General features: G+C 42.1%; 1 protein-coding gene across 2 annotated transcripts in view; it reads left to right on the top strand.

The window, feature by feature from the left end:
* Positions 1-25,948, top strand: part of ATRNL1 (attractin like 1) — a 2,333,760-nt gene that overhangs the window by 516,171 nt on the left and 1,791,641 nt on the right. For both annotated transcript variants that reach the window (XM_085603276.1, XM_085603277.1), the window contains exon 8: positions 17,673-17,928. In XM_085603276.1, the coding sequence (XP_085459402.1) occupies positions 17,673-17,928 (256 nt within the window). The remainder of the gene's footprint in view (positions 1-17,672; positions 17,929-25,948) is intronic.

Raw genomic sequence — 25,948 nt, 5'->3', positions numbered from 1 at the left:
CTGTGCTCCTCGTCGGGCCGGCGCTGCAATGCCCGACGGGCTCCCGCGAAGAGGCTCTTTTTTGGAGATCTTTTTAGAGACAGCCGTATGGGTGCGTGGGGGTAGGTGCAACAAGTGTAGTGAGTGGTGGTGTGGTGGGTTAAAATAGGTATGGTATTGCCAATCAAGGAACAATTTTATTCTGGTGGTATACCAGCCTAATTAAAATAGGTGACCCCCAAGGGGATTATGATGCTCCCCAGGGAAGTAGAAAGGCCGACATGTTTCTTGCCCTGTGCCCAATACGGGTCGGTGGCAATTCTTCAGGACCAAGTGAGCGAGTGCTCAAAAAAATAATCTCTACTACATAGTGGGTGATAGTAAAATTAGTACATCACCAAAGAAAGTCCATTGGGTCCCAAAGGGGAGTGGACCCACTGTTGCGAGACCCCCTGGGATACAGATATTACTGTACGGGTTCGCCAATAAAGCCGGAATTAGCTCGCCGAAAGTTGGGCGTGCATGCAGCCGTACTCCTACTGAGGCTTTGGCTTCTGGTATACTGCAGCCATCTGAGTACACTACCTCCCACGCCGTGCAGAGTATATGGGGAGCTCTCGCAATCATGATGTCAACACACTATGATGCCAGGACAGGAAAAACATAGATCTTGTGTACAGTCTCGCTCACACACACTTTCTCTTTCTCATGCCATTTCTCTCACTCTCCCTTTATCTCTCTCTCGCTTGCTCTCCCACTCTCTCTCTCTCTCTTTTATATTTGCTAACCCACTCATATTCACACTTTCGCACATGGTCTGGCGCTGTAGTCAGGATAACCTTGATTGAGCTCCTATAGTAGAGCTTGTATTCACAAGTTGTTCTAATGCATTAAAAAAATGGAAAATTATCAACACAGTGTATCCCAGCAGCCCTAAAAACGCAAAGGGCCACCTGAGATCTCACCCACTGGTAACATTCTAAAATGCAAACATTCACGCGGACTCAGCAGCCAGTCATCTCACCGAACAAGAACACTATAGACTCGGCATCCCAGATATCCACCTAGCTGTAGCCATGCAACTATGTCCAACAACATCATGTAGATGCCTTCAGATGAAAAGCTCACCTCGCTAGCATAGTGAAGGCCTGTGCGCATGTTTGTGGTTCATTGCTTGGCGCTGGGCAGTCTCAGTATGGTAAGAGATTTAGCCAGTGGGGATCAGGGGTTGGGCATTTCTGCCTTACATCACAACTGCTGTAGCTTGAACGGGCCATTGTGCTGCCTTGAACTCCTACCTGTGTGGTCATTTATCTAAATCCCATAGGCTGTGGTTAGATGTAGACCTGAATATATATACATCCAGTGGAACCATAAGACTGGCACCACTGCTGACCGTGTGATGAGCGCCTTCTCCAACCTGGCTGCCTTTATACCAATTGCGAACAGGAAGCAAAGCTCCTAAAAGGCACCAAGTCTTGGCCTGGCTGTACGCACTGGGGGTCATTTCCCCTCACCCTATTCTTGCCATATGGGGAATTTAAATTGCGTGTAATAGAGTTTAATTGTTTGATTACATGGTGTTTTAGCCGCCTGGTCTCTCACGAGAGCTGCCTCGCTTTCGGACTGTTGTTCTTTTGATTGCAGAGAAGGAAATTATAGTCTTAAACGGGCTGACAGAGTGATAAATCATGAATGACGCTGCTGCCCAAGTGTACTGTAAAGTGCCAGATTGGGTTTCACGCAGGCTACAAACACGTGAGAAAGTCTACGCCGCAGAGCTCGCGCCTCACGCGTTCGCCCCCGTCCCCGTCGGTTCTTGAAGCGCGCGGGCGCCTAATGTTGAACATTAATGTCCAGCTCACCACAAACTGGAGTCTCTCTGCGTGCTTAATGAATAGCGTTTGATCTCGCCAGCCTGTATGCGGCTCCTTTATTTTAATCTTGGACTGATAGAAGGCTGTGACTTACCTCTCTCGAGCCAGTGACATTCAGGCCTCAGAGGGATTTGTCCACCAAGCACTCAAACTCGAGAACAATTCAGCCCTCACGAACTCGCATCCTTCTCTTGCTGCTCTGGATTCATGTTTTTCAGAGTTGAATGATTATCATGTTGTTCGTACTGGTTCATAAGTAGCACGCTTTTTATACCACCTCTGACCATGGAAATAAGTTCTTGTTGCCATTTTGTATTGGGGGAGGTCTGTGGACTTTTTCTGGCTTTCACCTCATCCTGGAAAGGTTGGAAGTGCACGCTGAACACGCAGGTAGGGTAATGGTGATGTTCAACTTGCAGATGTGTCTTTGAGCTTCAATGTTTCTCCAGGAAAAGTTTCTTAGACACCATAACACCAAAATATTTAAATTCTCCCTGCCAGGGCAGTTTCCGCCATGAGGCGAGGTAAGTTTATAGTTGCACAACTTGGTGGCATAAAATTAAGGGCGGGCAGAGAACTCTGCTCCTCCAGTGGAGTGTGCAGAGTTTTGCCTACTCCACGCTCTCCTGAGAACATGGAGTTGTGGGCAAAATTCCGACTTCACAGCGAAGAGGAGGAGTTAGCCAGCTCCCCACCGAGGAAGAGAGCAGCCCGTAGACGCCACAGTACATGTAAGCGCCTTTTTTCTTTTTAAATGTATGTTTTAATATTTTTTATTAGGGGGGGTGGAGATAGGGAGCAGAGTTCCACTGAGTTTTTTCCCAACTCCGTGGAACTCCACGTAATGGCACTATTCCAGCTCCGCCCGGGGTCACATAAAATCACATGAAAAAAATACAAAAACGGATTTTTTGTAATTAGTGTATGGGGGCGCTCGGTCATCAAAATTATATTTTGCCTGGACCTATAAGCTTCCTTCCAGTGTTTTATATCCTTGCTTTCTCAAGTCATGGCTGAAATCCTTACTCCAGAACCGAACTCAAGCAGTATCAATGCCTCCTTTTATGTCTGTTGATTTCAGGTTGGTGTGGGGGGTTCTGCGAGGGTTCTTGCTAATTTACATTTTATTCATTGTGTCGGTAGCTCCATTGCTATTCCCAATACTGGATAAAAAACAACTGCCTGCAACTGAACACAGACAAGACGGAAGTACTGATTTTTTTCAGCAGCAGCAACACTTTGAACTACTCCACTAGAAACCGCTAAATCGAAGTTGTACGTTTTCTTACATAAGGAATTTCAATTTCCTAATTGCGATGCAGTATGAATCGCAATATAGAAATCGCAATTCCTAGTTTTTGTACATTTGGTCCCAAGACACTCTACTTTGCAAGATTGCACTCTCCGCCACTCAACTCTGTGCTACTCTGCATCACTGCACTCTATGCCACTGCGCTCCTCGCCACTGGACTCTACTCTGCACCACTCAGCTGTACGCCAATGCCCTCTACTTCACTCCACTCTACGCCACTATGATCTACCCTGCACTCCACACCACTGCCCTCTAAGCCAATGCACTCTACACCTCTGCTCTCTATCCTGCACCTCGCGCCTTTACCCTGCACCACTTCACTCTACTCTGAAACAATCTACTCTGTGCCTCTGCACTCCACGCCTCTGCACTCTATGCCACTCTACTCCACCCTGCGCCACTCCACATGTGTGCCATTGCACCCCACACTGCACCATTCCACTCTGCTTTGCACCACTCTACTCCCCTATATTTTATGTCACTGCACTCTACCCCAATGCACTCCACACCACTACACTCTGTCATTCTACTCTGCACCACTGTACTTCTCACCACTTCACTCTAGGCCACTCTATTCCACTCTACAATACTTCACTCTGACACTCTACTCCATTAAACCTTTCTCTACTCTTCAACACTCTGACACTACTCCACGATGCTCTACACCACTCCATCACTTTACTTCACTCTATTCTATGACAAATGTACTTTCTTATCCCGCAGTCTTTTTCCCCGCAGGGAATCACAACACGGTCGTTACAACGACCGCGTTGTGATTCCGCATACCATTACTCCACAAGTCGGAACAACGACTTGCGGAGGGGGGGCGTTGGATGTTGGAATAGTATAATTTACTATTCCAACTCCAGTCTGTGCGGCAATAGGGAAGGTGTTGGATTTTAAATCCAACACCTCCCCCCCTCCGCAAGTCGTTGTTCCAACTTGCGGAGTAATGGAATGCGAAATCACAACATGGTCATTGTAACGACCGCATTGTGATTCCCTGCAGGGAAAAAGATTTGTGGTAAAAGTTGTTTACCTTCTATGATGCATTAGTCTACTCTACTACTTCACACTACGCCACTCCACTCTATACTTCTCCACTCTGACACTGCACTCTACAGCACTCTACTCCACAACACTCTACTCCATCCTATGCCATTCCAATCTACTGCACTGCTCCACAACACTCTATGCCACTCCATTGTGCTCCACTTCACACCCCTCCTCTGTACACCATTCCATGCCACTCCGCGACTCTCTATGCTATCCCATAACACTTTACTCTACTCCACAACCCTCTGCTCTATGACCCTCCACTCCACGCTACTCCCCTTTATGCCACTAACGTTTAGACAAGCTGGTGTACAACATGGCTAAAACATATTGGCAAAGCCAATAGCCCTTGCATAGGTGAGTCTATTGGCTTTGCTAATGCTTTTTGGTAGTTTCTTGTTACCTTGGTTACACAATGATAAGTTAAATGTTTGACTCTGCATACACCACACTGTGAGAACATTGTGTGCAAGAAAGTGTTAGATGGTGTGGCCAGAGAGGATCAACAGTGATTAAAGGGAACATTGCCTGCTTAGGACCCAGTCCTGCAGATCTAAGATCTTGAGATGATAGAATGAGAGGGGACAAAGAGTAACTGTTCCATAGGTTCATTGTGAAATATCTATTAGACACTAAATCACATTATACCCCGTTAGTTAGCTCTCTGAGCCATATTTAATCATCTAAAGGTAGAGTTTTGCCCAGTCCTGCCTTCCACGTCATTCCATCGGACAAGGCTAAGTGTTGGAAAATCATGGGTACTCTTTAAGGGAAGCTAAGATCTCTTATCCCCTAAAAGACCTACGTATATCACAGGTTGCTCTGCCTGTCGTCCAGTTACTGTGGAGAATTGTCAGTAGTTCAGAAATGTTTCTCCAAAATTTGATAAATAGGGGCCAGCAAAGAGATGATCATTCTCCTGTGATCAGTAGCAATGGCATTGTTTTATGCACTTATAGTAAGTATATTATGCTAATGTGAATGGAAGAATGAGGGAAAGCACAGCATTGATTAAAAAAGAGTTTCTCTTTGTCGGAAAGATCTAGAAAGGTTTAGTGTCCTGATTAACCTTAATTATGTTCGCACTTTCAGTAGAATTCAAATGAGCAGGGTCAGGCCAGGGTGCTCCACAGCAAGGCTTCCAGTGCAAATCCAGGTGTGATGAATCTCACGCTCTGAAATTCTGACCTCGATCCAGACCCTTTGGCTCCCCGTTGGATCTCTGTCACTGAGGGACCTTGCAGATTTGTGCCTTGTATTAAACTCTTCTGTTTGCCATAGAGGATTTGACAAAGGGGCTTGATATTTCAATCATGTTAAGATGTCATGAGCATGACAAACCTGCTGTATACGATCCCGTAATAAGCTTGCGTTCAGAAAAAGCCATTCCTTAACCTATGTTTAATAACACAATTGTTTCCTGTAGTCTAAATTATTATTATTATTATTTAGCATTTGTTGAGCACATAGCTACCCAAGGGCATCCCAGCGCTAGCAGCTAAACAGAGGAAGTGGTTAGTTAGTACAAAAGGTGATAGTTAGATTATAGGAAAGAGTGTCCAAAGAGCCAGGTTGTCAGAAGTTTTCGGAAGGGGAGATGACGGGATTCCGAGCGGAGGTCTAAGGGCATTGTGTTACAGAGTCTGGCAACATTGTAGGAAAAAGACCTTCCTCTTCTTCTTGCCCTTCTGATTTTGGGGATGACGGCGAGATTAAGGTTGGCCGAGCGCAGGCAAATCCTAGGGCAGTAGGTGGTCAACTACCTTCAGTGACAGTAAACAAATTAACTGGTTGCAAAGCTCTTGTAATGACTCAAGGTTGCTTCCTTTCCTTGAGATTTTGGATAGACTTTTGCAGACTTGAAAGAAAAATGACTATTTAAAATAAAACTTAAATGAATGGTACATTGTACATAGTAAGGGTGATTTATTTTATTCAAATAAGATCATATATGCTTTCTGTTTTACAAGATAATACATTTCCTAGAATAAATTACACACTTTCTCTATTACATGGAGATGGGATAGAATTTGTGCTCCCTTATATCTAGCCATATTTTTTTTACATTGCCAGTAAAGTTATGGAAAGAAAGGAAATCTACAAACTATGTCTGGAGATCGTAATTTTTTCAAAATTTACTTTGTAAAAGTGAATTAACATAATGATCTATCGTCCCATAGACGATATGCCCGGTCCTGCTGGCAAGAAGAACTAGAACTTGGTTTAGGTAAAAATAACAAAGCTGTGTATTTAACAAAGCATCAGTGGGATTAATTAAATGATTTCAAAATTTGGGCCGTAAACCCTTGATGTCAATAAAAGTCTTCAGTGTAAAACTGACATAAATGTATTTACTGTATCTGAATTCTAGATTAACTTTAGAAAAGTTGCACAACCTGGTATATGTAAAGCGCAAACAAATCACCCATAAGGGTCTCAAGGCACGGGGGGGGCCCTCGGGGAGATTAAGTGAGCTATTGCCCAGAGTCATACGATGCTGAGTTGATCTGCCTCCGGCGCTGGGGATCGAACCCTGAGCCCCGCACTCTGGAGTTAGCCGTCCTGGCTGCTGCGCCACACCTCCCCCCCCACATTACACCATTTACTTCTCAGGGACAGTATTTCTTTTTCAGGCAAAAAGGCTTTCATTGGATCACACTCTAAGTTATTGTTTTCGGTAATTACTAGGAATTAGAATGTTTTGCATCATGGATTGTCAGCAGGCCTTCAGGCCCTTTCGAATATGAATGTTAAAACTGGATTGGATAGGGATAATGACCTCATTTTGACTTTGATGAGAGAGCCTGAAGTAAACGTTTGTTTACAAAATCCTGTAAATCATTTAATTTGTAGCTTATCTGGGTATGCTACAAATCTTTCAGGTAAGACTGACATACATTAGAATGGTACTTTCAATCTGAAGGTTGGAGGCATCTTTGCACCTTAGTTAAGGACTAGCCTCCAAGGTGTGTGAAAGGAGGGACATTTGTTCTTAGTCAATTTTTGAGAGTTGTGTTGTGAATGTCAAACGATATCTTCTCGGGGAACCAATAATGGCCTTTTCTTGCTTGTGTTCGAGTTGTTATCTAGCAGACACTGCAGAACTCGAACTTGTGGGTTATGTTTTAGTTTCTTCTCGAACTGGTATTCTTGTTGATTTAAATGTAGAGAGGGATCCTGAGACTCAGTAATGCCTGCAACACAACTAGTCAAAAACACTAACCGACCAGGAGGAATTTCATGACCTTATGTCTTGGATACAACTGGTTTCTAAGATAAAGGTGCTCTGACTGCTCCATTTTCTGGAATAAGTCTGTTATCATATATTCTTCAAGGGAGAATGCGTTAGCTCAGGCTTGGCTTATGAGCTGCTGCGATATCTTGCACCAGGTTCTGAAAAGCTCGATTAAAAGGTGATCTGGATTACTTTATGGTGCTGTCATTAAATCAGACTTGGTCCAGTTACATCTCATTTTAATTCACAACCTACTATTATCAAAGCTGATGTATACAAAACAGTGACAATGGCTTTCCTTCCAGGTAAGCGGTGCCCTGCACACCATAAAGCCAAGAGGAAACAGTGCTTGCCAGATGTTTGATAAGACGGCCAGTCTGCCTATCATTTTGAGGCCACTTAAATTTTCTCTGCCAGACTTAATATGCATCCTTCTCAGTGGTAGCTGAAAAGCAAAGACTCCAATACTGGAAGTGTTAAGCAACCACCATATATGTACCCTGGTCGTTTGTCTTACCCCACAGACTGTTCTCTTCCTGTCTGCGCTGTGTTGGGGAGTGGCCTGCTTATATAGATACTCAAGTGTTCCCATCATCGCGGCCATTGCAGTAGTGAAGTTGTAAGTGGCTCAAAGCCTTTTTATTGTCCAAGTAATGGAATCCAACACTGAATACGAGCCGGGCTAGCTGTGCATTACCGCAGTCTTCCTGTTGCTGTAGATACGCTGTCTGTTCTGTTTAAGAAATGCACGCGTCTGCTTTACTGCTTCAGTAGTCGAGCCATTTTCCACCTGCTCTTGTACTTTCCAGTCGCAGCATGTAGGACCTTTATGTATTCTCCGTTGTCCCTTAGAGCAGGAGAGGTCTCTTTATCGCCAATTAACCACACTGCTGTTCTGAAACACTTCCAGCTAGCTTGTAATCTGCTTCTTGTATGGATTTAGCATCGAAGTGCTTGTTTTTCTGCTGTGAGGGCTGTCAGATGAACAGCACAGTTGAAGGGTTTGAATCCTACTCACTTGGCTGCTGACACAATTGATTTTCAGCCTTTATTGGATCTTGCTTCTCTTAAGGAGCTGGCCTCTCTGGGTGCGAACTAGCACATTAGTTCAAGTGTCAATTGTATCTGGTGAGCAGATAATGAATGGACAGCAGTTTGCAAACAACATGGATTGAGAGGCATTGATCATGCCAGCTTTAGCACAGTGTGCCAGGTTTCAAAATGGCGGACACAGAGCTAACCATCTCATTATCCTTTGATGCTCTGTGTATGTTGTACTTTAGATCAGTGCAGCACTTTTAAAGGCCCAGTACGGCTATGGCAGGATGACAGAATTTGAGAAGGGATGCGTTAAATCGGGTGAAGGTTGGTGAGCAGCTCAAGAGGGGCTAAACCATACATCCCCTCCCCACTTATCCATGTTTATTTTTTTGTTTCATTAAGTGCACTTTTTGTGGTTTATGTAACAGTGAGATTTAAAAAAGAATTGTGGCAAAAGAGGGTCTTTTGCTAAGTAGAAATTCGGTTTTTAGTTAAAAATGTGTTTTTCTAATTCATATCTGTTAAAGCTTTGAAGTTTATGTTTAATATGACTATATTTAAAGGAAATGTTAAGTCGGAGGTATAGGTGTAGTATGAGTGAAGAATTGTGCTTTGAGTTGTTTCCTAAATCGGAAGCGATGTTTGCTTTGTGGGTGCGGAAGAGCTCTCCAGATAACTGGTGACTCCATTGCAAATTGACTTCGGCCATTTCTCATCCTTTTGCAGTTAGGGACAGATAGAAGCAGCATAGTGTAATGTAGTGTCCACATTTGGGAGTATAGTATGCCCCAGTGGGAGGTTCTGTCTTATCCGTTATTACAGACCTAGTCTTCTGCAAGAAGCAGCATTAACTATCTCGATGATTTGCTTTATATTCTTTAGGTATCCTCTGTTAAAGCTATAAGCCAAGTTGCCTCATTTTGATGCTGGGAAACATCAGTAGCCACATTTATGTGACTAAAGAGGCAGTGGCGTAGCTAGGGGGGGGCGGTGGGGGCGGTCCGCCTCAGGCGGCACAATTTCGGGGGTGGACGTGCGGCACTGGTGGCCCGGTGCGGTCGCGGCGGCCTTTATAATTTATTTGGGGACACTGTGTACCCAAATAAATTATAAAGGCTGCCGCGGCCGCAACGGGCCACCAGTGCCGCGCGCGCGGCCCAGTTTGAAAGTGCTCCCTGCGCGCACTGACCTGCTCAGCTGTCATTATAACTGCTGCTAGTGTGCCAGCGGCAGTCACAGTGATTACCTCTTGGTCCGTCCCAACCTCCAGGGCCGTCATTCACGTCAATCAATCTTGTAGCGCGCGAGCGCTACCAATGACGGCCCTGGGCAACATTAAAAAAAGGATTTATTTTGGCCAGCCCTGCCCTCGCCCTGAGAACGACGTAGCAGTGACGCGTCACGCGCTTCACCGCTACGCTCTCTTGCGCACATTCTGGCCTGGGGGAGTCAGTGGCAGTGCTGCTCTCTGGGCGATTTGCTGGCTCTGGTGACTGCTGAATAAGTGAACCGTGAACGAAGTTCGAACCAACCACCCCTGCCTGCCATAGAGACCCTGGAGCGAGTCTCAAGTGAGGTAAGAGGAGAGTTTTCAGAGGGGCTATTTAGTGAGTGGCAGAGTGGCAGCATAGCTGCCAACAGGGCTTTAAGTGGGATGAAAAAACTGGGGGATCTCTCAAAGGGGGGGGTGGCCGATTTACTTAAGGGCGTGGCCTTAAAACACTTACGCTAAAAATCTGTTTAGCATAGTGTGCCGCCTGACTTGTATTTTGCAGTTTCTGTCATTGCATCCAGATATGTGATACAACAATTAACATCATTCCTACAACCAGGCCCGGTTCTAGAGCGTGGCCCACCCAAGGCCATTGTGAACTGGAAAATGAGCGTGTTTCATCCTAATGTCTCACAGTGGCTTTAAACCCCATTGTGCCCTGCGGCGTTGTTTTATTTAATTATTAAACATTGACATGCTCTAGTTTCAGGCCTGGGACAGGTGTGAAATCAGCAGGGATAGTAGCTGCTATGATGTGCAAATGAACCGCACAGACATTCTGAACACTTTCACTCACTCACACTAAAGAGGCTGCAGGCTCCCATCCAAAACTACCTAGGAGTTGCAAAAAGTGATATGACAGAAACGCTTTGCAAAGGATTTCCTTTTCCCCAAAAAGTTTGTGAAAATGTGTTTATAATTAGCATATAGATTTACTCAGGTGTTTTAAAAAAAAAAAAATCTTCCTACTCTGAGGCCATTACTAACTTGCAGTATTACATAAAAAATAAATTAATGGAAAAAGTAAAACTAAAATATGTTTTATCTTTCCATTGGCTAAATGAAAAAACATTCTACTCATCATTAATTCACACCACAATAATTTGTATGTTGATTGTTACAAGTGATAGAATGATTCCTTGAGCAGGGACCTATGGGCAGGGGCACTGGAATTATGTGATTGTGCAGGCGGAGCATTTTTCTCATAGCTATGGATTTGCTGCCTTTGCCACATAATCCATTATCTTCTGCATAATCTGCAGATTTTTAAAGAGGTTGTTTTTTGCTCAAATGGTTCAAAAGTTATAAAATTGCATTGACATGTGGTGGCGCTGAGTGGAAGGTTCTTTCCTAAGGTTGACTGGTCACCTTCTGATTGCTTATTGCTATATTCAGGTGTTAAACTGGTCCCAATGAAGTGCAATCTACGTCTAGTGTCAGCAAGCGCAAAAATATCAAAATAATGAACTAATATTATCACATAATGTGCTGCATTATGCTGCATAGTTTGCTTTTTCTTGTTGCACAATTTAGTCAACACTGCTGCATAATTTGACCCATGCTTCAGCCTGAATTTTCCGCATCTACATTTTAAAGTTCTGACAAGCAAGCACTGGCTCATGCAACACATCTTGTACACTGATTTACACGCTTGCATGATTTATTTTCAATCTGTATGTTATGTAAATCGCTCTGACACCCTGCATTGGGATGTGTAGCGTTATAAAAAAAAGTAAAATAGTGCTATTTAAATTGTGTGTAAATACTGGGACCGGCCAACACATCTGAGATACTTACAGTTCATGCACTTACATAAAGGGGCCTAACAAAGTCAAAAGTCACGTATGTGCATGTAACTTGCATGATCGAGGTAACTATTAGCGGCGATACTACGTGTCTCTCGGACCTCTTTCAAGTGCTCACCGTCCTTTTTCGTCAGCACCCCAGGGGGGGCGGCAGTCTGAGGGATAGCCCCGGGTGCCACAAGCTCTAGCTACGCCTCTGTAAAGAGGCCACCATAATGTCTCACCCGGTGAAAAAAAAGATTAAAATGTCCTTAAATTAATCAGACATTGTTCCCGGTATAGTACAACATAACATAACCTAATCATTATTTTCTTCTCGGTGCTTAGTGGAGAAAGCTCTGAGTGCACAGTTACAGGAAGCAGATAATGACTCTTGAAGACAAAAATACTTACATATTTTGTAGGTATCGGTGATTATGTCCAGAGATGTCGACTGTAGTTGCTAGTTTCTTGCAAGTCTCCCACACTTTGGTCTATCTCGTAGGCATATCTGAGGTGTCTGGGCAAACTTTAGTCTCAGGATGCCTTTTCCTGGGGGAATGTGGCTTGTTGCAGTGTTCAACCACTTGATCCACATTTTTTAAGGACTCCAAACACATTTAACTCCTCCAGTAAAGTTGCAGCGTCAAGATACCGAATTCCCCGCAGGCAAAATGACATTTCCATCGTTGCCTGAACAGAACGAGATCCCAGTTTACATTTTGTTGTGGGGACATGAGTATGTATCCTCTAGATCTTCGCTATCAGACAGATGGGTCCTGGAGACAACCAGTAGAGTTATCCAACAAAAGACACCTCTGTGCCACCAGATGAAGGCATTGTGCGATTAGTGTAGCCAAAACCCCTTCATGCCAAATACACTGTATAATGTCAGATGTCCAAGGATCAAGAGTCAATAGTGTTCCTTTTTTAGAAATCATTAGGAGATTACCAGCACATTACACATTTGTTGAATCAACCCCTTTGTTCATACCATGATGTTCAACAAATGCTGTTCATTCACCTGGTAAAGTTCTTGACATCTGGGATTTCCGGGTACTGATTCCAACCAGGAGGTCTTAATAGTGATTATTAAAGCGAATTGCCACTGAAGTAGGCGTAAAAAAAGGCTGTGTTTTAACCTCACATCTGTTTAATTTGTTTATGGCAGACCTGTCTCCAAGACTTGAGCAGACAAACTCTTAACCTCTGTGTCCGAGCACTTTAAGCTTGACACATCTTTCCTATGCAGATGAAATAGTCTTTCTCAGCCAAGCAAAAGTGGGATTCCAAAGATCACTTATTGAACTAGCAGAATATGTCTGGGTTAACAAACTTAAAATCAATATAACAAAAATTAAAATGATATCAATTAGGAATCAACCTGTGGAACCGCTCAAAATTAAACTCAGAGATGAAATCCTAGAGGAGGTCAGTAGCTGCAAGTACCTGAGATCGTACATAGACAATAGACTAAACTTTCAAGGAATGAACAGTACGTTGCCAGAAATGGCCCTGATTTATGCATTCTGTGTACTTGATAATAAACGTAGTGGTCCGTCCTTTAAGCCGCAATTGGTGGTCATAGCGACTAAATTGTTACCAACAGTGGCATATGCAAGCGTTGTCTTGCATGGTAAAGACGCTTTGCTCTTGGACAAACTACAAGTCAATGCAAATAAGCGAGTGTTTGGCCTCCCAAAGAGTGCTTCACCTGCTCGTGCTTGCCTAGAATTCGGACTTATGCAACAAGTCCTTGAGAGAAGCTACTCCACAATAAAAACATGGCACAAAATACGGCCAAGCCAAGGATGTTCATTAAACAATGCTCTATGGCTAGCTTTGGAAACGGATCCTCATTCCATCCACAGTGAACGTCTGCAGTCATCATTGAAAGCAATAGACACAACCGACCTATGGAATACGAACTTGCCTTTTCCAGCATTTCGTCAAGTAATTAATAAAGTCAGTAATCTGCACTCGCTTTTTAAAAACACACTAACCAGCCACATGTCCACTTGTATGGTCTTACAATCTTATGATAACCTAAAACCGGCCTTCTACCCAAGTACGACTTTCTCAGCGCACATGAAGAAAAAGCTGATTGCAACTCATTTTGGAACTCTGTCATCCTTGGCTGACTAACCAACTTGGAAGTACAACGGGTGGAGACATGTAGATTATGTGATGCTGCAAAGCAGGAAATTATCTACCTGGTTTGTATAGGCCCCATTTTAAAGAAAACACGTTTAAAAAAAATAGAAAAACAGTTTAACGCTAAGTGCATTCAATCCTGTAGGAGGGCTATAATCAAAGTACTTGATCCAACCGAGCCTCAGCTCAATTGCAAAATTATGAAATACTTGAATCTATATGAAAAAACTGTCCGATCCAAACACCCGTGACCTACAGGTCCATAAGAACTCACGCTGGTCAAAGAACGAAGGCAGTAACACGCTCAATGTTTACTCATGATGATTTTGTACCTAAAAGCTTGTGTCACTTATATATATGTATCTCATTGATGACTAACTTCTAACAAGTCTTGGCGATCAAATATTTCCTTAACAACCAAGAACTGTGATATTCTGGTGATTTTAATTTCCACTGACGAAATGGTTGTTTACGATGATTTTTTAAATACTACCGATCTAGGTTTTAACAGCACAATAGCACTTCACTGATAACAATCATGGTGGGTTTTACAGATGAAATGATTGTTTATGATGAATTTTACTTACTATTGATTCAGGCACTAATAACACTATGGCACTTTACTGATGATAATTATGATGGTTTAATATTCACCAAATCTCTAGGAAGTCCCTGGTTCTCAGTGAGACTGCAACGCCTATGAAATCTTGTGTAATCACATTTTATGTATTATTTGTATTTATGGTATCATTGTTACACTTTTTATTAACCTAAAACAACGTTTTTTTCGATTCATAGTAATTACTATGTTTTTTATCACTGAGGCTCAATCTTCAGTTGAAGGCTTTTGTTTTTCGCCTGATATATGCCTGCAAGCTATTACAAAGGTGTCAGCATCTCTAATGTATGTGTTGACTGAATAATATTGCATCATGCAATCCTAAGTAAATTAATGATGCAGATAGAATAGGGCACTCCCGAGGTCTACAAACAAAAGTTTGAATTCTTAGGCTTCCTTACAGTCTAGGGGAAATATTATCTTTCCCTTCTATTGCATAGAATATATGGAAGTTGGTTGGTGCTGAATATCTCCCCATCCAAAAGGCGTGACAAATTGAGACCATTCTGCTCCAGCGGTAATTTCTTGGTGCCCTGGTGTGAGCTTTTGTTCTTAGAGTGACATGGTGGGTGACCCAGAGCAGATATCTTTCAATCTACATGACACTTTGGGTTTGTGCATTGTTCGGTCTCGTATAGTCTCCATTCTTGTATCTCATCCCTTCTGATTTGTACCTAAAGATGCAGGACTATGGGTACCTGATCCCAGCCTTTGCAAACGTTAGAGAGGACCTGCTGGGATGGTTGCATCCGCCAAATTTCTCTGAGGGGTCCTCTTCTCCTGACTGCTCTGGTGCTTGCAAAACATATTAGGGCTTTTGGCTTGATGAGAAAATGGGGTCTCTTTTTTGGAGGCTGTTGTGTGCCGTTGAATTTGGTAGACGTGTCCAATTGGATCCGAAATCAGCAAATATAATGACTCTTGGAAAAGTCGCGCCTTTACTCCAAGGGAAAGTGGTGATAGTTTAGCCAAAGATGTGGTTGCCAAACCCAAATAAATAAAGAGGACATATATTCAATGTTGCAGTGTCCACTTTGGCATTTCAATCTTAGCTCTTGGCAAAGCTCACCTCCAGGCTGTTGGGGGGGCCAGTTATGGGATCAAAAACAGACATAGGTAGATAGTTTGAGTAGAATGATTTCATCCTTTAAAGAGGTTTGACTCCAGTGAATTGGAGGCCTATGTGAGAGTTTTGCAACTCCTCTGTTGGACATTGTTGCTGACCTGAACATTGCTGTACTTCCCTGGGCTGAATGTCTATTCCAGGATGAGGAGTTTAAAACATTCAGGTCTCTCCTTTGCCTCTGAAAATCCTTTATTCCTATTTTGTCTTTCAGCTTCAGCAACAGGCTGCAGCATTCTAGCAGGGAGAATGAATTGCATGTGGTTGTAGTAATTGAATTGTGGCCAATAACTGCTTGATTTTTTTTCCTCCTGCTGCAGCATTCCTCAGGTCTTGAATGGATTTTCCTGTTGTCTTCAGTCCAGCCAAATGCATTGTCCTCTTAGCTCAGCCATCTGTCATGATTGAGGTTGAGGGTATGTCTTGAAAAACTAAGGATTGTAGTGTGATCTCACCAAGTTCTTCCAGCCTTCTTTTGGGTTAATAGCCTGGAATGTCTGACTATCACTGGACTATAATCACAAAACTGGTTTCATTGATGTGAGCATGACACCCATCTGATTTTACAATTTCTTCAGCAGGGTTTTCAATTGGGGAAGGCAATTGACAATTTTAAAGCATTGGGGGTTTCCGTGACTCGTTTGGTGGTTAGATCTTCGTTGAAGAATTTGTCAATTGGTTACTGAAGATATTTATCTTTCTCTTTTGAGACCCTTTCAGTGGTATAAATTACATTCTCACCCCTTTGAAGGTATTCTTTCTAGTTCCCTCAACTTCAGCTAAGCAGTTGGTCAAAATTTAAAGGAGAAATCCAACACCTTGCATATAGTGGTAGTATTTTCACTAAATACATTTGTCACAATAATTTCCAGTATTCACTTTATTATAGTTTTCTGATGCAGAGAATCTGTAGCATTGGGGAAAGAGAAAGGTATCGAGCAATGGGTAAAATAAAAATGTTGTGGCGCCACATTATTTTTCTGTGTGTCTGTAGCATATTCTTATTCCATCTCAACTCTTCTGAAAGTCAGTGTACACAGTTCTGTGTGTATACCTCCATCTGTACCAACAACAAATATCTCTCTACAATCATGAGTCTAATAGCATGATGCTACATAACCCAGTACAAATGTCCGTAATGCCTCAGATTTTACTTTGTTGGGTGATATATTCCATGTATTTATTTTGTAGAGAACCAATCCCTTTGTTAGGTGTATGGGAATCTGGTGGTATCATATTTCATAATGGCCCACTGGTGTATGTAGTACATTGGAGGTTTGGGGTGTTTTTACCTGCTTTCTGTATTATCTCTAACACTATCAGTAGAACATTAGGATGTTGAGCGTAACTAAATCAAACAAGACTGATTCCCAGGCACTCACAACATGGAATTTGGTGCAAATGTTTTCTTTTTTGATCAAAGTCAAAGAGTTTTGAATTCTTGTTGAAGATTGTTTTTAAGTTTTTGTAGTGGCAATGTGGTTGACGGTAGCAAGCTGTTCTACCTTTATTGTATGAGTAATTCTATGTATTGTAGAGGCACGAACAAGTATTAGCTTAGGGTCTGTCTTGTCCTCAAAAAGAAAGTGGGAGAGTATTAGTAACTAGTTTTTAAAATGTTGTTTTGAACAATGCAGAATTATGAGTGCTGTAAGTTGTTTTGGTCAATAGGTTCTTAAATGATTTGTTCTGTTCCTTCCAACAAATGTTTCCAACCAGAAAAAGATAACTCAATAGGCCTAATTAATTGGAAATAAAGTGCCTGCGAATTTACTTGAAAGTGTATTGACTGGGAACATCCACTGTGACAAATTATATCAAAGAGAAATACCTACTAATGTGATTAGGAAAAGGAGCAGGATACCTTTCAGTGAAGGAAATAGGTACATTTGTATTTCTGAACCAATAGAATGCACCCACAACATGTTGTTAGGTGACTGGGAATTAGCACAGTATAAGGATTTGTGTAATAATCTATACAAGTAAGCAGTTATTTGAAATTTCTATGTAGATTGTCTGGGGGGAAATTTTATCTGTATTCCAAGTATATGCATTTCTTCAATGTTATGTCAATACAATTCAGATTTTCCATATTTACTTGGGTTACAAACTGGACCCTATAATTTGGCATGAATCTAAAGGTTTTATACGAGCTCACGGTCACTGTAGTGTTTGTTACAATAATAATGGCCACTGTCGCTGTATTCCATTTCTAACAGGATGACATCTACATGTATGGAGGCAAAATCGAAGCCAACGGTGGCAATGTGACAGATGAGCTCTGGGTATTTGATATCCCCAGCCAGTCGTGGAGCACTCGGACGCCAACTGTCGTAATGCATGGACAACGTTATGCAGTGGAGGGGCACACAGCCCACATGGTTGAGCTGGAGAACAAGGAGGTGATAATGGTGATAGTCTTCGGCTACTCCTCAGTGTACGGCTACATCAGCAGCGTGCAGGAGTACTATATCAGTGAGTACATTTCTAATAGCAGCTCTGAGGCTATTTCATTCATATTGGGTTCATATCAGGTTGTGTCTCAGCCTTTGATGTGTTTGGTCAAGGCAATTTCAAACATTGGGCAGACAGGCAGTGATGCCTGTGTGTCATGTATCGCTCTACATTGTGATTGGGTACAATGTCTGCACCAGGAAAACAAGTTGCACTATGGACTATAGTAGTTTTCACTTTTCTTTCTACCTTAACATCATAATGGTTAACAACAGTCCCATAACCCAACATCTTTTACAGCCTCATGTTATCGTTAAAACACTGGACTAATCCAGCATGTGTGACGGACAGTTGCAGATCTGTCAATCATTTTTAATATCACCACCACTAATCCATCACTTCTTGCTTTAATGATTTCCCTACCATGCAAGCCCCAGTTAAAACTATACTATTTAAGTTGTTATTGCATCTATGTATTTCATTATGCCACTTCAGACCATTGACAAGTGCTTTCCTGAGAAGCAAGTAACAGCAAGTTAAAACCAGAAGTGGTACAAATATGTGTTTTCATGTGACAGAGTTGACTGTATTAGAGCATTGTCAATATTTCGGGCATATTTTACTGCTGATGGTACCATCAACATGCAAATAAAAGAAACGAGTCTCCCAAATGTCTGATTTGAGAGTGGGTTCGATGGAGAGAGTTCTATATATTGGTTTCTTGTGCATGGAGGTAACTTCTGCCAACGAGTTCATACTTCCAAGGTTTCGTTCAGTTTGTTTTGGAGAATGGTCAAGTGGGTTTGGAAGTAGGCTTTTCTACATGGGGTAAAATGTTTTCCAAGTCAATAAAAAATGTTTTCAAAGTACAAATTAAAATTAAGAGTTCCGTTTACATTTACGTAAATGTAATCCACATATACGTAATCTCTTCATGTAACGTGGAATTCATAAGATTGTGTGCACTACAAGGGCTCGTTAAGAATTATAAAATAATTCCACTACTATGTATGGAATCTATGACTGTCTCAAATTTCCAAAAGGAGCTATGAACTCCTTACTGATTTCCAAGGTAGGCTGACATTTGCTTGAAGCGCAGGCGTGAACATTGAACATGTTACATTTCTGTGAATTCAGCCCAATGTCTCTCTTTGCTGACAGAGCTTCGGTTGGTGCCACGTCTTTTCCTTCCGCATTAACGTTTCCCCACGAACGTCAGAGAGGCAGAAGGAGGTTGGCAGTAGGTAGAGCCTCAGACGCAGTGCCCTTGAGTCATGCACTTGGGATTGTGGGAACAGATCATCAGGTCATTGTTAGGATAGTGACAGTCCCCGAAGTACCCCATGGAATGTTAAGTTAGTAGGTTTATTATTTATCTTATGTTTGTGTGCTGTTAAATTTGAGCCCTGTTAAAAGATAATTATTACAATCACATTGAGGATATATCTTAAGAAACAAGGTACTATTGGTGTGTAGCTACCTAGCAGTGCACATTTACTGCTCCTCATACAGCTTAATTTTCAAAGCAGTTGCTTTGACTTTTCTTGTGAAGATTCACTCCAGCGGCGGCCGGCACAGGTAAACGCGGTCGGGCGGGTGGAGTCAACAGACAACAAATAGGTATAATTGAATAACTAAATAACACCTATTCCGTTTTCTGTCAGCTTCCCCCTGCCGCACCCTGCCCCGTCTCAGTGCGCTTACCTGTGCCGGCTGCCGCTGTTCAACAATATGTTCAACAATATAGCATTTGCTGACATCTCCCTGATGGCACCACTAAGTCTTTTTCAGAAAAGAGTGGCGCAGTGTACAGGTGAATGGTACAAGAGAAATACAGTAACACATGCGTGGTCACCAAGAGCTGCTGTGGTATGCTCTTTAGTATGGTATGTGAAGGGGCTCCTCCCAGTAGTTTTGGTGACAACCAGCAGGGAGTGGAGCAGGCGAAGCCGCATTCTACTTTACAAGAGTTATTCCAAACCCTCTTATGTTACTTGTCTTGCAAGTGTAGGACCACAACTTTTCTAAATGCCTGATTTAATTTTTTGCGGATCGAGTAATTTCCTTTGGTCTTTCAGAGGTATTAAGGTCCACCAGACAGAGATCACTCCATCCACCAAATTTAGAAATGACTGCCAAGCAGGCGGTCTTTTCTAAAGCATTGCAGGAACCATAGTCACAGCATTTCCTGTCAGTGCTTTTTAAAGTTTGACACATGGCTCCATCAACATGACAGAGACATTCGTTTAACATATTTATTTTTCTTTCAAAAAGAAAGTCCTGAAGTGGGATATTATTTTGAAAATAAAAAAGTGCCCCCCTTGCTGTGGTGTTTATCTCCCAAGGCAAGGGGGCCATTAGATATTTTTCACTGCCCCTTACCCCCAGGGTTTTCCTAGCGTCGATGGGCAGTGAAAACAGATCTGTATGTGAGCCCATCTAAACTAGGTGGGCAGACGTAGACGTCAGTCTCCGATGGCCTGATGAAGAAAGGGCCATCGGAGGGGTGTTACACCTACGATCTGCCTGCATCTAAATTCGGTGAGTGGACCATCATCTTGGCAGTAAGGATCCCGGGTCACCGTTGCAACGGAGTATCCTTACGCCTTTAATCAGCCCCTAGTTTGTAAAGCTGCCCACGCTGTTCATTTGAAATACTGCACTCACTTACCATAGAGCATTTATCGGCTGGCATTTGTTTTCAGCACTGAAACCGTGTCGACTGCATTGCAGGTCTGAAGCACAAATGCTGTGCGATGTTGGCACATGGTTGGGTTTTGACATGATTTGCAGTGATTCAGCAGAAAGCATCCTTGCCATGAATTATTACATTATTCTGAGCTTGTCCTATGTACGTCTGTTGTTTAACCCCACAGGCAGAGCATGTTCTATAGAATGCAGTGTTGGTAGGTCTGCATGCCGTCGGCTAATGTATTGTTTGCTCGATTGCTGGGCAACCGAAATATCCAACACAGATAATTGATCAACTTTACCCACCCTTGACAAACCGAAAAACAATTTCACTGGCCCTGGTGGGGGCTTCCAATCGGAATCTGAACAAGAAACTCACACATCGCCACACTAAATATTGCTGTAAAATGATTAATTTATTTCATGGAAAAGTCCAATGCGAATCGGAGAGCAGTCCAAAGAAAACAGGATATCCAAAAAGCTAGTCTGCGTATTGCCTGCTAGTACCCGAGGCAGGTCCATTATAGCACACGCTGTTAACCCTGAAAGCATGGGTCATCATCTCAGTGACATGCCTCTTTTTCCTTCCTATGGGGGGACTATACCAATGGGCATACCAATAGGCATCTATCAAAATTAAATATTTCTGAAATGTTCACATTCTCTAGAAACTAGTGAGAAGTAACTTATGTTATGTAGCTCTGATTAAAAAAATCCACTGAAGTTGCTGCATAGTGCTTGTAAGCTAGTTCCTAGGTTAGGCGTTTAAAGAAAACAAACTGACGTCCATTGTGTGGTGTCTTCTGTAAGAATGAATGATACAGGAACAACGAGGTAGGAGGCAAGTAGGGTTTATTCACCTCAGCCATCAACAGTCAATCTACAACTGGCAAACATGGAATACAGTAAATCAGAGATTCTTCATAGAATTTACAGTGAGGTTCTACAAAGAACCTGATATGATGTCACTCATCTTCCTCCATTACAACAAAATAATATAATGAAACAGAAGAAACAAAGAAGAATGTAGTAGAAGCATAAAGGGAAAGAAAAAGAAAACTAAAATAACCAAAGAGAAAAGAGATGAAATTAATCTTGTGAGACATAATATTTCATATACACAGGAAGCCTGCGCAACCTCTGACTCCTCTCTCTAACATTGCACGGCAAATAAGAAGATCTTGTGAGAGAGGGAATAACACCTGTTGATGAGGGATAAGAGCAAGTACCACCTCCGAAACTCTCAGCTAAAGAGAAATTTGGATTAACAGGAGTTTTGATCTTCACACGGTCACCCACCCTCACCTCATTGGTTTGAGCACATTTCTTCTTATCAAAATACACTTTTCTATTAAACTGCTTATCGAGCTCTCTGTTTCTCCAATCACCTATCTGATTGTCAACCAAACCTTTGTTTAACCACATCCACCCTGGACACAGTTTCGAGTTAGATGCCCTACCCTTGAATAACTCAAAAGGGGTTCTTCCCGTGGTCAAGGTGGAGACATGCTATAAGCAGTAATCCTGTCTTGAAGAACATCTTTCCAGCTCAAGCCATTGACCCTGGCTAATTTTATGCTCTCTTTGAGAGTCTTATTCACTCTTTCTACAGCTCCGTTGGTTTCTGGGTGGTACACCGCACTTCTCTTATGAATAATGCCACAGACTTTTAAAAAGCCTGAAACTCATTAGAACAAAACTGTGGCCCATTGTCAGAGAGAATACTATTAGGAAAACTTTCTCTCTTAAAAATTTCCTCTAAAATCTTAATGACACATCCTGTTGAAATGTCTCTAACAGCACTCACTTCAATCCATCTGGAGTACAGGTCCAAAACAACAATCAAATAGGAGATATCACTCACACCATGCAACGGACCAACAATGTCAATAGAAATTTCATCCCAGGGATGAACAGGTAATTTTCTACAGACCACAGGCATTTGCCTGGTTTTCAATACTTTATCACTGGCACAACACTCCACACAATTACGGACCATCCTCTCGATCTCCAAATCCATGCCGGGCCACCAAAATTGCAAGCTCATATACTCCCTTAGTCTTCACTATCCCAAGATGACCAGTGTGAGCAAGACTTAAAAGTTTGTTCCGTATACCCAACAGAGGAACAAGTTTAGTGCCCCGAACAAGCACACCATCGGCAACAGACAACTCCTCACAAATCAGAGACCAAGGCTTATCAAGACGCTTGTTATTCAAAATCATGTCCATACCTTTCTTAATTTCTTGATCATTCTCAATTTCATCTTTCCACTCAGACTCACTAACTGCACCGGAAGGGATTTCACAAACATTAAACACATCATCATCCAAAATCTCTTCATCTGTATCAAGTTCCTTAACATTAACCAGCCGAGAAAGACAATCAGCAGACTTATTGACAGCACCAGGAATGTAATCAACCTCAAAATCAAATTCCTGAAGAGAAATGACCCACTTCTTAATTCTTGAAGAAATGGAATCAAGACCTTTTTCAGAGAACACCTCCCTGAGAGGTTTATGACCAGACAACATCTTCACCTTGGTACCCCATATCAAGTTTTTGAACTTCCTAAGCGCCCAAAAGATGGCCAACGACTCTTTCTCAATAACTGAGTAATTAAGTTCCAATCCTCTCAGACACGTAGAGGCACAAGCAATCAAGCGTTCAACACCATAATTTTTTTGAAGTAATACTGCACCTAACCCCTTTGCATTTGCGTCAGTCAATATTTGAGTCATCTCAACAGGCACAAAAGCTTGTAAGGAGGGCGCTTTCCTTAATTCCTCCTTATTGGAAACAAACTCTTTCGCACACTCACCACACCATTAAAACACAACACTTTTACCAGTGAGTCTTCTAAGATTTTGAGACTTGTCTGCATACCCTGGAATGAATTTTCTATCAAATTCAACCATACCTAAAAAAAGACAACAACTCCTCTTTATTGACTGGCTCACTGATTTTCACAATGGAATCAACTAGTTCATTCTTAGGGAAGACACCATGTCCAGAGATACAAGGTCCAAGATAGTTCACTTGTTCAACAGCAAACTTACATTTCTCCTTTTTTTAGAGTCAAACCAGCCTTCCTAATACGTTCCAAAACAGCACACACTATAGAGTAATGTTCAGCCTTAGTGCTGCCATAGATCGATAAATCGTCTTGGTAGCACCTCACACCTGTAACTCCTTTAAGAATTTTTGACATTATACGTTGAAAAACCGATGCAGCAGAGACAAGCCCAAATAGCATCCTACGAAACTTATAAGTTCCCATAGGTGTCACAAAGGCTGTCAAATCCTGCAAAGGTTTGTCCAGCTCCACCTGATGATAAGCTGACACCAGATCAAAGGTAGTGAAATACTTAGCGCCTACCAAAGTGCTAACCATCTCGTTAATATTAGGCAAAGGAAATCTGTCCATTATCACCTCCTTGTTAAGCGAGCGTAAATCAATACAGAGGCGTAATTCACCACTAGCCTTCTTGGCCACGACTATGGGAGCCAACCATTCAGTCGCTTCAACAGGTTCAATGACTCCCATTTCGACTAACCGCTCAATCTCTTTCTGAACGCCTGCCTTTTCATTCAATGGAATTCTTCTTACTTTTGCAACTACCGGGACAGCTCCTTCTCTCAATCTAATGTGATGTTTGTACTCCTTAAGACATCCAAGTTTGGCCCCAAACACATCAGCAAATTGTTCCGTTGAAGCAGAGACCGAGTCATCCACCTCTTGAACCTGGACTTGTGGAACTGCATTTGGACTTAGACGAACACCAAGCAAACGTTGATGGGGCCACCCTAAAAGGGCAACCCCACGCTTGGCCACATAAACATTGCCAGCTGTCATACGCCCACACAATTCAATGGTAGCCCAAAAATATCCTAACCTTCTAATGGGTGTCCCACCATAACCGAGAGGAGAAACATCGTTTTTAATCAGCTTAACTTTACCACTAAAATACCGTCGAAAAATAACTTCACTAATCATGGTGAAATGTGAACATGAATCAAACTTTAACTCAAGTTGGACACCCTCAATAGTGACCACATGAGAAGAATGAACAGCTTTCTGTTCATCAACCTGAAAGATAATTTCCTTAACCTGAGGACGATCTTTGGCCAAAGATTGGTCTCCTTTATTTTACTTTGCTTTTGCAACATCTGGCAAAATGACACCTCCTACCACAGGTACTGCAAATAACACGGAAAGCTGGGCAGAAAGAAGCATTTGCCAGATGTCCTATCCTACCGCATCTAAAACAGGTAGGTTTGTTGTCAAAAGCAGGAACACCACCAGTAGCAGACGAAGATTTGTCTCTATCTTTGGCCACAGGAGTTTTGTTTTGAACCTGACATATAAACTCTTCAACACTCGTGCTTGTTGCTTTAGATTTACTTTTATCAGAACTCAACTCCATCAATACATTTCATCATATGTTCAACCTGTTTGGTGATCGTTAAAACCTCATCTAAGGAAGGCTCATCTTTTAACCACTAATCTTTTCTAATTTTGTCATGAGCACGTTTCAAAACAAATTGATCCCTAATCTTTCCTCCACAGCACCGTCAAACGTGCAAGAGGCAAGCTTTCTTAAGGCTGAGACAAACTCCTCAACAGATTTATCCTTCTTTTGTTCACGAAGTCCAAAATGAAATCTCTCCATTTTCGTGCTCAAATGAGGAAGATAATGTTGATCCAGCTGTAGTATACAGATTTTGTATTTATTCAGATTTCTCTGGTCAGCAGCACTGAGCTCAGGTAAATGCTCCAGTACTTCCTGTCCTTCTCCCCCAAGATAATGTAAGAGTGAAGAATGTTTCTGCTCTGCACTTAGATTTGTCCCACAGACTCATGCATAATTCACAAATATCTTTTTCCACTTTTGCCATTTTACATTTGGTTCACCTGGACTGGTCAGGAAGAAAGGTGGTTGAGTTACATTCTGCATGGTATTACAATATCCACCTTCAGACATATAAGAGTCTATTTTACCAATAAAAATGATGAATAACAACAACCAGTGGGAGCAATCAACGTTAAATTACAACTAAAATTATAATATGATATCCTGCAGCATAAATAATCAACAACAAAAAAAGAGATCAGTTATGTCTTTTTCCTTTGAGCAATGACATGCTATGACCTACTGAGGAAAAGCAAGATTCGTCGAGGCACACAGCAAAGAATAAAACTTACTATGCAAGCGATGTCATTAAGGTGTGCCAATCACCTTCGTAACACCGAGTTTCCAATACAGCAAAAATTCACCGATGTGCCACTTACCGAAAATACTGGCTTGAGGAAATACCTTGATTAAAGTTACTGGTGTGCTAGTCACCG

This window comes from Triturus cristatus, chromosome 1_2 (assembly GCF_964204655.1).
Source record: "Triturus cristatus chromosome 1_2, aTriCri1.1, whole genome shotgun sequence".
Classification (NCBI taxonomy): Eukaryota; Metazoa; Chordata; class Amphibia; order Caudata; family Salamandridae; genus Triturus; species Triturus cristatus.
Note: the sequence above shows the minus strand (reverse complement) of the source record. Positions and strands in the feature narration are given on the sequence as shown.